The 15269-nt window shown below is 32.3% G+C and overlaps 1 protein-coding gene across 2 annotated transcripts in view; it reads right to left on the reverse strand.

Moving 5' to 3' along the window:
- Positions 1-15269, reverse strand: part of LOC145285846 (advillin-like) — a 186889-nt gene that overhangs the window by 49470 nt on the left and 122150 nt on the right. For both annotated transcript variants that reach the window (XM_080134287.1, XM_080134288.1), the window contains exons 13-16: positions 14349-14446; positions 10371-10508; positions 6781-6867; positions 3708-3779 (exon numbers count right to left, since the gene is read on the reverse strand). In XM_080134287.1, coding sequence (XP_079990413.1) covers positions 3708-3779; positions 6781-6867; positions 10371-10508; positions 14349-14446 — 395 coding nt within the window. The remainder of the gene's footprint in view (positions 1-3707; positions 3780-6780; positions 6868-10370; positions 10509-14348; positions 14447-15269) is intronic.

Below are 15269 nucleotides of genomic sequence, written 5' to 3' on the forward strand. Positions count from 1 at the left end.
AATACAATTACGAATTACTTAGGACCTCTATTCAGTTATGGCTGACAGAACAAGAACAATGCTACACCCCCGTGAAGTAAATAAAGGGTTCGGTACTTTTACAGTTTATCGTTAAAAATAGAGACCCCATTTTTCTTTGGAGCACCTGTTGTTAAAATCAGAGGGAGAAATCAGTATTTTAAACTATGACCGAAGTAGGAAATAAATAACAAAAATATTACAAAATCGTTTTATTAAAATTATATTTTCTTACACAAAATTTAAATAAAAGTTTTTACAATTATATTTTGATAGCTTTTTGTACAATAAATGTTTTGGTTTTAAAATGGCGCTCGCCCAGTTGAAATAATAATGAATATGTCATTTTCATTTTCTGTTTTTTTTTAATTTATTTATTTTATTATTATTATTATTATTATTATTATTATTATTATTATTATTAATAATAATAATAATAATAATATATATATATATATATATATATATATATATATATATATATATATATATATATATATATATATACGTTTTATGAAAAGTTTTCCCGTTTTCATTAAATAAATCGAAACATTTCCAATTAAAAAATTACGGGTATGTTTTCTTTCACTTTCTTTATCTACTTTTTTTCATAGTTCTTTCCGAAAGTAATTAATATCTAGTTTAATTTTTTTATTTATTTATTTCCTACTTAGGCCATAGTTTAAAATACTGATTTCTCCCTCTGATTCTAATCGACAGGTGCTCGAAATAAAATGGCGTCTCCATTTTCGGCGATAAACTGTAGAAGTACCAAGGGTTCTGTTCGAAATTCTGTTCAAATTCCCGCGTTCAACAAGATACACCCGAAGAAGGTCGGAGGTTACATCTACCGAAACGTTGTGAAAATCACACTCAAGATGAGAACAGCAGTAGTCCGATGAATCCAAATAATACAACATTTTTCATGATGTGAAATTCTTCCAGAAAACCATCTCATCTGTTGCGGACCAGGATATAATAATACCCTAACTCGCTACAAGAAAATAATGAAACGAATGGAATTGAAGGAAACAGAAACTCAATTGATGGATAAGATAAACGTGTCGTTTATTTACTGTTGAAAGAATGAATGTTTTAGATATAACATGTGTTCATGTCCGCGCGGGTGTAACCATCATTCGTTGCGGGACTGGTGTTGTAGAAAGAAAAAGGAAATGTGTGTTCATCTCAAGTTCGGGTCACCATCGTTTGTTCACGCGTGGGAAAAGAAGTGAGTAATGTAATAGAACGAGAAATGGCAGTCCATCGTGTAGACAAAGAAAAGGATAGAGGGTTGACGTCAGTTAGCAGTCAACTACGCGAAGGTGTTCTCAGGGACCAGTAGTAGATAGAGAGAGAAAGAGTGAGAATGTTTACGTACGGTCTGTTAGCTTTTTGTCCCACATAGTAGCAAGTGGTGTGCGGTACGTGCCTCCTGAAAGGGAGGCGACGATTCGTCGAACCCCTCAGCCCGAGAGCTGGTCCCAAAAAGGAAGAAGCCGATTATTGCTCTTTGTTTTATACTTGTTTCCGGTGGTCTTTGCGCATGTGTGGATTTCCATTGAAAGGAAGTGACGTCATCCTTGTGTGCATACGTGTGCACGTGTGTGAGTACATGTGTGTACGTTAGCGTGTGTGTATATATACGTGAATGTGAGTGTATGTACGCGAACGTGAATATATGTACGTGTATGGACGTGGGCGCGTATGTTTGTGTGCGCGTATGTATGCGACAAGTAATATAGCTTGAAATGTGAACGTGTGTTTTTGTGTGAGACTAGAAAAGGCTCGCACACATCTTATTCAGCTTGTGTTTTTATATGTTGGAATCTTTTTTTTGTACAAACAATCATGTAACCTTTTGTATATTTTTGTATTCTGTTTTTATTCTGGTTCATATGATTTATATTTGTTGTATTTTGTGCTTCATTGAATTTAGTGTTGCAACTTTTGATTTCGTACGAAACTACCATTAATTTTGGATAAAAAAAGCATCTTATTCAGGTTGTGTTTTTATAGACAAATGTGCCCGGCTTTGCCCGGTATTAAACGTAACGTAAAGAAACTGAGACATGTGCATGTGAGTATTATGTTTTTTTTTTTTTTTTTTTTTGCAAACCGTTCACTTTTTGTAAGTAAAAAAAAAATAAAAACTCAAACTGATATCGAAACCAAAACCTAAAGACAGTGAATCAAGTACGATAACCATTAGACCAGCGTGATACGTAATTTAAAAAGTGTTTTCAAACCTACTTATTCTTAACATAAGTAATCTGTAATGTGAACTATTCACGTATGAGCATTCGTGAAACAGTTAACAAACAGAAAAAAAAAACCCCAATGACTCCAACATGTCAATTTTCCAATTTTGACCTCCTTAGCAGACCCTTCTTTTGAATGAAAACGGACTAAAAAGGTTTTCCACATGTCTGAATATCCCATATGTCAAATTTCAAGTCTGTAGATAAAAATCGTTGAATATATAGGTTGAGAAGTGTCCTCACACACACACACGCACACACACACATTCTCACTTTTATAGAAGATAAGATAGATCTATGGTTTATTTCCCCTTTTGAAAAAGCGCCAGTTAGTAGAACCATGCTAGACCCTAAGAAAGGCAGATGGTACGTGTATAGAGCGTTTATTTGTCCCCAGGAAAAGACTATTCAGATCAACACACAGTTCAGTTGACAAAATACAATTTCTGATTTTGATGAATATTTGTCAATTCCAGTTCACCTTGATACAAAACCGATAAAACCAATTTCTTTAGCAGTATTGCTATTTTTTTTTCACAGTTTCTACCAACTAATTAATAAACCATTTGTTGTACTGTGTTATTAGGTTGGTGCAAAAATAATGTTTTTTGACATGAAGTTGAACGTAAAAAAGCGACATTATTTTTGCACCAGCCTAATATTTATTTCATGTTGATAAACTATTTCCTATTATTTGGATTCTTTGAACTACTGTTCTCAACTTGATTGTTATTCACACAACGTTTTAGTCGATGTAACCTCCGACCTTCTTTCAGGTGTATCTTGATAAACTCAGGAATCTTTCTGTTGAACTTGGGAAGCTTTCTGTTGAACTCGAGAATCTTTCTGTCAAACTCGGGAATCTTTCTGTCAAACTCAGAAATCTTTCTGTTGAACTCAGAACTGAACTTGGGAATCTTTCTGTTGAACTCGGGAATCTTTCTGTTGAACTCAGAAATTTGGACAGAATTTCAAGCAGAACCATTTATTTAATCCACAGGAGTAAAATATTCTCGTTTCTTCAGCCATGACTGGGTAGAAGTCCTAAGTTATTTGCAATTATATTAAGAGTGTCACTCACACTGAGGATTGAACCTTCAATTCCCAGAAGAATGTAACATACAATTGAATTACCAAATACTTTATCCGTTACGTCATGGGTTCTTGACACGTGGAGATTAAATCAACCAAAACATTGTGAAATTAACACCCAAGATGAAAACAGTAGTCGAAATAATCCAAAAAGGTATGAATGATTAATCCTATTCATATTATTTATGTGTTTTATTTATTTGTGTGTTACTTTAATTGATTAATCGGGTGATCATAAAAGATCTTCAAATTTTATCAAGACATGGTTTATAGTTTTCTCTTCAACTTTTCGTTTTAACATTTTAAAAACAAAAATTTCTAAATGCTGCAACTTACCATTAAGATAATCATTCTGCCTTTAAATATTGTCATCAAATGTGGTGGTTCTTTACCCTGGATGACTCGGATCTGAAAAAAGAGAAAATGGAAATAAAACAATACTAAAAAGGCAAAAGACATCGAAATATGTTGAAATAAAAACAAACAAAAGATTCTTAACATTAGATGAACTCGTCCACAGTAAAAAAAAAAAAAATAAATAAAATATATAAATAAAAATAAATAAATAAATTAAGATAATATTTTGATTATCCTTGTCACGGCACCAAATTTTACTATGCTTAAATTAAGGATAATGTTATGTTACATAGTAACAATTTAAAAAATTTTTTTTTTTACTCATATTCCCTCCTTACAAAGCATATCGCCACTTGGACGTAGGGGCTACTATTTGGGGCCATGTCTAGGAAAGATTAGCAAGATATTTGTTTTATGTTACATATAAACTTCTGCATATCAGTACAGTCAGGGAAGCAGGGGGCAGGAAGGGAATTCCAAAGTCTAGCTGTTCGAGGGAAGAAACTATTAGAATAGAAAGCTTTCTGGCATTTAGGGACATCAACAGTGAAGGGGTGAGATCTTATTGCTAAGCGGGTTTGTAGGGGATATGCACGTCGAGGGGGTACAAGTGAAACGAGTTCATCAGAACACATTTCATTAAAATATTTGTAAAACAGGCACAGTGATGCAACATTGTGGCGATGCGACAGGGGCTGGAGCTTAATTGATAAAGTGGGACCGATTAGATTGACAACTCTTTTTTGGACCCTATCTAAGAGGGAGAGACTAGTGGTAGATGCACCAGTCCAGATGTGGCAACAATACTCCATGCATGGGTGAATAGTGGCCTTGTAGAGGTACAGGATACTCTCAGGTGTGAGTTGTCTTCTAGATCGATAGAGGGAACCCACCTTCTTTGCAGCAGCCTTTGCAATGTCCTCAATGTATTTTTTCCAGTTCATATTGCCCGCAAATGTTAGGCTGAGGAGTTTGAAGGTAGAATTCTCAGATAGGGAGTTATTTGTCATGGATATAGACGGTTGGAGATGCGTCTTGTAATTGTTAAAGGAGAACAGCTTAGTTTTACTAGCATTAAATGTTACCATCCATTTTCGACCCCATTCCACTATAGTTTGGAGGTCATTTTCTAATGATTCTGCCATTGTCTTAGATTTATGTACATATGTTCTTCCCTCATGCATATTATAGAGCGTTATATCATCAGCAAATATACCCATCTCGGACATAATATTATCAGGGAGGTCGTTTATGAATATCAGGAATAATAATGGTCTAAGGATCGACCCCTGAGGCAGTCCCACATTAATGCTATGCTGCTGGGATGTACATCCGTCAATGACAACCTGTATGTTTCTATTGTCTAAGAAGGATCTAATTATATTTAGTATATGTCCAGTTATACCATATGATTTAATTTTCATTAGCAGCCCTTTGTGCCAGACTTTGTCAAAGGCCTTGGATACATTAAGGGCTACAGCCCTGGCTTCACCTGCCTTATCTAGTACATAGTACATGCGTTCAGAGATGAGTGTTAAAATATCTGCAGTAGAACATCATTGCTTGAATCCATACTGTTTGTCAGAGAGAAGATTTGCTTTTGTGAGGTAGTGAACAAGTGCTTGATTAATTAAGGTTTCAAAGATTTTAGCGAAGAGGGGGAGGAGACTAATGGGATTATAATTGAGAGGTTCTGTTCTTTCACCAGAATTCTTGTCCACTGGTACCACAGAGGCCATCTTCCAGCTATTAGGGAAGCAGGATTCAGCAAGGCATTTATTGTAGAGCTTGGAAAGTATGGGGGATAGCTCGGCAACATTTCTTCATTAGTATAGGGATGAGATCAGGCCCACATGCCTTTGAGGTGTCAAGTTTTTTATGATATTGCGGACATGAGAAGGGGTGATTTTTACATCACATAGGGAAATTTGGGAGGGAATTGTTTGTTGGCTTTAAGGTGGAGTTAGAGGAAAATTGCCGAGCAAGTAGTTCCGGCTTCTCCATTGCCGTGCATGCAACCTTCTGGTTGTTGCTCACTGGAGGAATTACTGATTGCCCTTTATTCACTACACTATTATAGATTTTCCAGAAATCACGAGTTCCTATCTTTTGTGATTCAATGAGTTCCTTGATTATTTCAATATGCTTTCTTTTGGCTGTTGCTATTTCACTCTTACAATGATTTCTAGCATCTACAAACCTTTGCCAATTTGTATTTGACTTATGATGTACAAATCCGGCGGAATGCATGCTGCTTTTGTGCAATGGCAGCTGCACAACCTGCAGTGAACCATGGGGGTGAGTGGGGCTTACTATAATACTTCCGTGTGGGAACATGTGCTTCAATACCCGCTTTGCATCATTCAGTTGTCTCATTGGCACACTGTCTAGCAGGAAAAGGGAAGATGGGGTATCTCGGATGTGTTCTCTAATGGCTTCTCGGTCAGCCCTGTTGTAGTAGCTTGTTGTTTTGAGCAAACAGTAAGATGCAACAAAAATACAAGAGAGAACTTCAATGCATATTAGACACTCAAGGTCTCATAGGGGTTTATCAGGACAACCTGGCATGAGGATACTTTTTCCCTACAAGTAAAACCTGATTATATATTCAAACTAATATAGTATTCACAACCCAAATAAGGTCCCCTCGGTATAGCTGCACCACACTGACTTATGAGAAATGATGCATCTTCTCCAAGTGAGGTTTCCTGTAAGAACAGCACTTAGCTGGATACTACACCAGACTAAATGAATTCTCACCCTGGAATCTGGTCACAATAAAAGACCATTTGAATTTAAAAATTATCTTCTCTGGAATTTATATAAAAAAAAATATAATTAATTTAAAACAAAAAAAACATATATAATTAATTTTAAAAAATATATAATTTATTAAAAAATATATAATTCATTAAAAAATAATAATTAATTTAAAAAATATATATAATTAATTTAAAACAAACAAAAAATCATTGAAATTTTTACCAAAAATAGAAAGAAAAAAAAAATTAAAATGTAAAATATCTGAATGGTAAAAATGTAAAACACTGACCTGAGTGGCTGCTTCTTCAAATCCAGCATCAAGTTCAAGAGCTTTTAAAGCAGCTGATCCCTGTTCCTCTGGCCTCGATTCATTTCCCTAATAATGATCAAATAGTTAATTGATTTATTGTAGAAATTAATCAAAATCAGCTTGAGATCATTTATGGGAGTTTTATTGTGAATGCAACCATTATGGTGTCGTGCCGATTAACAATTAAAATAAAGAATGAAAAACTGGAATGAACCCCAATATTTGAAATGATTTCACATCAAGTTTCATTCTGACAAAAATTATTAAAATACAGCAAAAGGCTATGAATTTCGTATCAGAATACACAAATGCAAAAAAAAAAAGACCAAAAAATTTAATTTAAATAAAACGTTTATTATTTTTAACATATTAGGTGGACACATTTAATCTATATATCTATCTATATATCCATAAAAGTGAGAACATGTGTGTGTGTGTGTGTGTGTGTGTGTGTGTGTGTGTGTGTGTGTGTGTGTGTAAGGACAATTCTCAACCTATATACCCAACGAATTTTTAATCTACACACTAGAAATTTGGTATATAGGGTATTCAGACACGTGGAAAACCTTTTAATCGGCTTTCATCTGAAAAAAGAGGCTGTTAAGGGGTCAAAATAGAAAAATTGGTACTTGAGCGTGATCGGATTTTTATCTGTTTTTCTGTTTCACAATGTTCGAAAACACTTTCTAAAGATCGTGTAAAAGGTTTGGGATTTGATCTCGGCTTGAGTATTTTTTTTTACCTACAAGAAATGACCTTTTTAGAAAAAAGAAAAAACATAATACTCACATGCACATGTCTCCGTTTCTTTCCGTTTTTTATTTACTTCACATTTTTTAAAAGAAATTTAATGTTACTGGACAACCTGGACAACGCCAGGTATATCTTCTAGTATTATATATATATAGTAGTTGGATGAAACGCAGAATATTTAGTGTAGCTTAATCGCCATATATATTTTATAAATTACTATATATATATATATATATATTTGTCCTACAAACCAAAAATTTAATTTAATTAAGAAGACCCTAACACATAGAGCTTTAATGATTTGTTCAAAGGCCAATCTGGACGAGGAAATTAAATTCATTACTAAGAACCTTTGCAACAATGCCTATCCCATAGACATTGTTGAATTTACCATTAATGAGAAAGCTTCCACTTTTATAAATCTAAAGAAACTTTAGTCAATAAATGTCCTGTTTACCTTTGTCTACCTTGGTTAGGTAATATCTGTGACCGATTTAGCAAACAAATCTCTGTGTCTATACAGCGGCGTTATTTTGCATCGAATGTTGTTTTTTTAACTAGACCTATGTTGCCATCCATTTGCAAAGATGTTTTCTCTTCCACCATAATAATTCTATTATTTATTTATTTAAATGTAGTTGCAGTGCGCACTACGTTGGCCAGACATCACAAAGATTTTTGTTTAATTTTTTTCCCCTTTTGATGTGCTGCATAATACATACGGGTCTGCCATCTACAAGCACCTTATAAATAACCGTTCTTGCACCATGAACTTTAGTTTCAACATGTTCACGGTTTTAAAGCAGGTTGCACTCGCCTTTCCATTTAAAAATCGTCGAAACCATTTTTATTAAGTCTTTGAGATCTTCTCTTTGCAAACCAAAAGAAAATCTTTTAGGACTTAATGTGATTTATATGTGATTCTTTCCCCGTTTATTTATTTATATATTTTTTTAAATTATATTTTTTCTTCTCTGCCATATTCATGACAATTTTTTTAATCATAATTTTTCCTCTATTTAGGTCTGTTGAGCAAGGAATGAAACACGTCGTTTACTGGTCCATTTTTTTGTTAGCATAATAAAAAACAAAAACAATGCAGAAATTTACTGTATAAGTGGTTTATTTCCATAAATAAATTAATGTTTTTGGGGGACGGTATGTGAATTATAAGAAAAAAAAACACGTTCAGTAAAGGTCCAGGTTTTTGTGTTGGCATAATAATATAAAAGAATACAGCAGTTTACTCCAAAGGATATAATCTATCATAGCGATACCATATTTTAATGGTAAATTAGCGTTCATTTATGATACGTATAATGCTAATCGGGAATATAATGTTCACAGCTCAGCCAATCAGAACGGCCGGAATTAGGATAGGGAGAAGTTATTATTTATGAATCAGAAAGTGGAAAGATTATTTTATGTTTATGTATGTAATACTCAGTTACGGCTAATGAAAGCACATTATCTATGGAAAGTGTAGAATTGCACCTGGTGACAACTGGTAGCAGTGGAACGAGTAAATACATAGAGAGAAAAGCAACAAAATAAAAGCAAGATGTACACTGTCGGCTAAAAAAGGTGAAATTTAAAATTATGTAACAACTGTTATTCAGAATTTATTATTATACTAATTTATAATATTTTTTTATCCAAAACAAGTAATCTAGTTTACAGCTATTTAAAAATAGCATAAACACAACAATTCTTTCTTTCAGAACCTTTAACATAAAATGCAAGCATGCAAACATAAAACCCGTCAAACAGAAAATTAATCAGAATCAAAAATCTATTTTATGCTTGTCCTTTTTTTATTTATTTATTTATTTATTTTTTTGTTATAGGTTCAGAAAGAAAATAATTTGTGTTAATAATAAACTACCTAACATTTTTTTTGCTACATAATATTTTGTGAACAATTGTAAACCGGATGAAATCTTTTGGGTATGAATTATAAAATGATATCTCTGGCTTTCGTCAGCCATATATTAATCTGTGACGCTGCTTCTGTGTGTGTATATATATTTAAGCATATTTCATAGTATAAGATATGAATCTCGTTTTTATTTAATCTCTGTATGAGTTGCAATCAATTTCTCATAATTTACACATTCTAAGAGAAATCAAATTGTTTTCCTTCTTGAAGTGGGTTATGTCCAAAAATTCAGTACGCAAAGTTAAGACGCTGGAACAAAACTCGGTTAACCTAAAAATGGAATGGAAGTCAGTAAACATGAAACGAAATACAAAACCTTATGGAAATAATTTATTAAAAAAAATTATTTTAGTTTTAACACATTTTGTGCTATCCTGAAAAATAAAAAAATAATAAACATTTATATTTTACATTTCTACAAATAGTTTTTTTTAAATATTAAAAAAATATTTATAGAAATGTAAAAAAAATAAGTTTATTATTATTTTTTTTTATTTTGCTTCATGATAAAACAAGAAGTGGTTCCATATGATTTCATTTTTTGTTTCATGCTTAGAGACTTCCATTCACTGTTTAGGTAAACCGAGTCCATTTCAGGAGTCTTAACTTTGCATACAGAATTTTTGGACATAACCTTGAAGTGTCTTTATTTGTGCTTTTTTTATTTCTCAAGTTTTTAACTAACTTCCTCTTCTGGAAGAATTGCAAACATCTGCATATTGCAACATATAGTCTAATCAAATACACAATACAAATGAAAAAAAAAAAACAAACAAAAAAAGCTGTTGATATTCTATAAAATCGATCAAACTAAATTGAACCAAACTTTTATTTTCGTTTTAAAAAGAAAAATAATAAAATAAAAATGATTCCTTACCAGCCAATAATATATAAGATAATGTTCTGTAGATTTAAAATTATATTTATAAATAATGACGTAGCAATCACCGTTAAAGAACTGGCCGTATTGAGCTCTTTCTACTGGCACCATGTCGAAATTATGCATTCGGAAAATCTGAAAATTAATGAGACATATACTTTAATTCTTTTAATCAAACTCCAACATCTTCCCTGAAGCTCTTACAATTTATTTACTACAAAAAAGTATATGATTTAAACGATGCGCTTTATACAAGAAAACATTAAAACAAACGGCACTTCCGCATTACAGACGGCGCCATTGTTAGGGGGTGACAACTCTAATTTCTTCTTGGTCAAATATCACAGCATATTTTTCCGAACACAAACATATTTGAAAACCAAAACATTTATTGCATAAAAACGTGTCAATATAATTGTAAAAACATTTATTTAAAACACTGCTTCAGAAAATATAATTTTAATAAAATATTTTTTAAATTAAAGTAACATTGGATTTTTTTAACAATTTAATGATTTAACACAAGAAACACAAGATTATAAATACAACAAACTAATGCCCTGCTCATTGGACAAAGCTGCCAGTGGTGCCAGTACTGCTTTAACTACTGAAACTTTGTTACTACCTCTGGTTGGCAGCTAATGAAAACAAAGTATAGGACATGTGTAATGTAGGGAAAATGGTTTGCTCAAATTTCTACTTATTTACTTAAAATTTTTGCAATCTATATAGCTCATCTCAAGTCTATAATTTCAAATTTGTATTTTTATACAGAAAAAAACTAGAAATATTATTACAAAATTATTAATTACTGCCTATTTACTTGCACCCTACATGAGAAAAGATAGAAAATGCAGCTTTCCAAAATGAACCCTCCCGATTGAAACCAAAATAAAAATTTGCCCCACTAAATACATACTACACATTGTTCTTAACGGCAAGTCAAGTTTTCTAAATGATAATGACTGACTAGCCCTGTCTCAAGAAACAATGCTATCCTCTGAAAGGATGCCTATACAACGATTGGGTTAATGGATAACATTCTGGTTTATGGAATTAAATATGTGCACTTTAAATCCTAGTGTATCTTCAATTTATACGTTTGGGAAAGATGATTCCACAATTTATGTTCAATTCGAATTTTTTTAGGATTGGTAATTTGTGTTATTTAACCTATTCGGACTACTGTCCTCATTTTGAGTGCCATTCTTAAACGTTTCGGCCGATGTAACCTCGGACTTTCTTCAGGTGCATTTTGGCACATTTGGCAATCTTTATGCCGGAATTTGGGAATGTATAGAGAATTTCGAACTGAACCTATAGGGGTAGATTTTTCTCATTCTACCAGCCAGTTCCAGATAGAAGTCTAAAGTCATTTTTATTTTAAGTTAATATCGCCTGTAGTGAAGATTGAACCTTCAACCTCTAGAAGAATGCCACTTTGAACTTAACAACTTAATCTTCTTCATTACGTTTCAAAGTGGTTGCATCAGCCATAGCGTTGTAAGAATAAGATCCAAGATGAGAACAGCAGTTCGAATAATTCAAAGAATAATTCAAAGAATACGATAAAGATTATGTTTTTGTATTGATTGGACTCCTCCAGTTTTAAGAGATAATAGATAAGTTCCAAAAAGCTTCTTGAGGAGTTTAAACACATGTAGCAGTCATCATAAAGACTATTTTCTCTTGTGGATTAATACCTTTTTGCTGACCGATGCGACGAAGCACTGACCAGTCAGCTAGTAGGGCGCATTAATGCTATATGTCCCTTAAGGAACTCATTACTCCTGTCATGAACTAACCAGCGTCTCAGAGGAATTCAGACCACTAAAGAAGACAGACCTCTCTCCTCTCACTTTCTGTCCACTGAATTCTCCCAGGCTGCGATTACTTAACTGAAGACAACCTGGGGACACTTCAAGTTTCTGCTTCCTGATTCGAGAACATTCTAGAATTTTCTATTCCTTTTCTTTTTTTCACCTCGGACACAGCCCTTCTTCTTTCAAAATAAACCTTTTTGTTATTTTGTTCTAAAAAGAGGTGTTGGTAATTAATCTGTGCTTCTGTATTGCAAATTAATCTTTTATTACGGACGTTGTGCACTCTCGCATAAAAAAACCTACCTAAACACACTTCTCTTGACTGACATTGCATAAACCCATTGTGTTTTTAGTATCATTGATTTTATTGCCAGCCATAGTATCAGTATTTAAAAAACTTTTCAGAAGTTTTCAACAAGTAACCAATAATTTGAAGGAAATCTATAATCAATAATTTCTAAAATAATCTATAATCAATAATTTCTAAAATAATCTATAATCAATAATTTCTAGGGATAATTAGTCAGAGGTTCCAGCAAATGATTTTAATGGCAAAAGAAAATATATATAAAAAAAGGTTTCGTTTCTTTCTCCCATAAAATAATACACTTTTTGTCAACCTCTCCAATGCTAAAAAAAAAAGCCTCCTTGATTGATCAGCAGACACCATATATTGTCTGGCTGAATGCAAAAAAAAAACAAACAAACAAAAAAACAAAAAAACAAACAAACAAAAAACAAAAACAAACAAACAAACAAAAAACAAAAAAACAAAAAACAAAAAAAACAAACAAACAAACAAAAACAAAAAAAACAAACAAACAAAAAACAAACAAACAAACAAAAAAAAAAACAAAAAAAACAAACAAACAAAAAAAACAAACAAAATAACAAACAAACAAACAAACAAAAAACAAAAAAAACGAACAAAAAAAACAAACAAACAAACAAACAAAAAACAAACAAACAAAAAACAAAAAAAACAAACAAACAAAAACAAAAAAACAAACAAAAAACAAAAAACAAAAAAACAAAAAAAAAACAAAAAACAAAAAACAAAAAAACAAAAAAAAAACAAAAAACAAAAAACAAATAAACAAACAAAAAACAAACAAAAACCAAACAAACAAAAAAAACTTATTCTCTCTTTTTTTTTAATAAAATGCTGCCCTGTGAACAAGTAAAAAAAAAAACAAAACATTATCTCTCCTTCATTTGAATGCAATTATCTAACTTTTAACATTAACGCCTATTTTTTGGACATAAAAAAACTTATTTTATTATAGTTGGACTTTTAAAGCCGCAGACAGAATTAGTTTTGCAAGGATTTTATTTTATTATTGTTTAATTCAATAATACAATACACATATTATCATTATTCGAATCTTGTGTGGTTTCTTTATCCGTTTCTTTCAGTATTATCCAACTTCGGCAAGTCAGAACTGAACCTCTCCTTTGGCAAATCATTTTAAAACATGGTAAAAGTACAGAATAGTGAACACCCAAGAACTCGTCTCTTCCAAGCTCTCATAGTTTCTAATGATTTATAAAAATAAAAATTGAAGCAGTATAAAATCTCTTACAAGTCATTTTCATACATTAAATCTTTGTGATTTTAACAGAGAATTTCATTTTCACGCATTTTATATAAATTATGTGCTGTTGTTTTATGGGGTTTAAGTGTTCTCGAGTGTTAACTATTCTGTACTTTTACATTTTAAATAATCAAGTCTAAAAATTCCAAATGGTACCTACTTGCCAAACTGTCACAAAAACACTCGACTAGCTGCAACCACTATATACTCTCTCCCACTCTCCTTCCTCCCATTCTCTAACTGTGTCTAAATCTAAATGCAGATTCCATGAACAAAGCTTATTTTCCAGAAGTGCTAACCTGTGGAACATTATTTTGCTGGCCTGCCTCCTGGTTGAATGCAACATGGTAACCTTCAAATCCAATGTAAACAAGTTCTTGTTGAGCCGTCCCCATAAATAATCAAATTCTACCCAATTTACACCATTAATGATTACTTCCCTACCGTCTTACATTCATTAACTCTTATTCTCGAGTGGCTTCGGACCTTGATAAGTGATAACTCCCAAGTAGAAAAAATGTTTTTTTGTCTATTCTGTCTTCTCAACATATCCTCACCTCCACTTCCCCTTGACCATCGTCCACCATTCTCATTTCAGCAGCCAGTTTTCGGTTTTGGTGTAGTGATTTCACATCGAAATTTGTCTGTACAGTTGCTGAAAAAAAAAAAACACACAAAAAAAACAGAAACACAAATAAAAAATATGTACATGAAATAAAAAGGAATTCGCTGTTTGCAATATTTGATAATAAATTAAAATTTAACGGTTACAAAGACCAAACGAGTGTGAAATTGTTTTTAATGAATATTGTCAGTTATTAAAAACTAGCAGTACCCCTTAACCGGTGTTGCCCGGTGGAAGCGTACCCCCTCAAAAACATTTAAAGTATGGCTGTTGTTGTCGTTGTTGCTACTGCTTCCCAACCTCAACCTCTACATGTTATGAACCGCTTTCGGAATAGACACTTCTAACTCCTCATTGTAAGGCAGTCTGGGTGGAGAGAGGTGAAAAAACCCCCCATCCATTTAGCCGATGAAGCTGTGGTATGTTGATTGGTTACTTACCAGCCTCTGCGGCTAAAAGTAGTTTGTTTCTAAGTTTTATTAAGGAGCAGAAATTTATATAAGAACGAAAACATGGAATCCTATCCTAAGAAAATGAAACAAAACTTCTTTGGTATATTTATCATTTATTATTTGTTTTATTAATTACTGCAGTACTTGGTTTCAAATATTTCACTTACCATTTAACCAAAACAAAAATAAAAAAATAAAACCAAAATAAAAATAAAAATAAACCCCCCCAAAAAAACAAATAAAAGAAAACATTCCAAAAACAAATGAATTGTTATTTCGATACAAAAAGAAAACAAATAAAAAGGGGGGGGGGGAATAATGAAACTGCTTGAATTCGATAAAAAAAATAGGAGAAAAAGAAGAGAAACACAAAATGTTATACGTATTTATCGCAAGGGATA

This window comes from Euprymna scolopes, chromosome 10, assembly GCF_053919585.1.
Source record: "Euprymna scolopes isolate OS-2025 chromosome 10, ASM5391958v1, whole genome shotgun sequence".
Lineage (NCBI taxonomy): Eukaryota > Metazoa > Mollusca > Cephalopoda > Sepiida > Sepiolidae > Euprymna > Euprymna scolopes.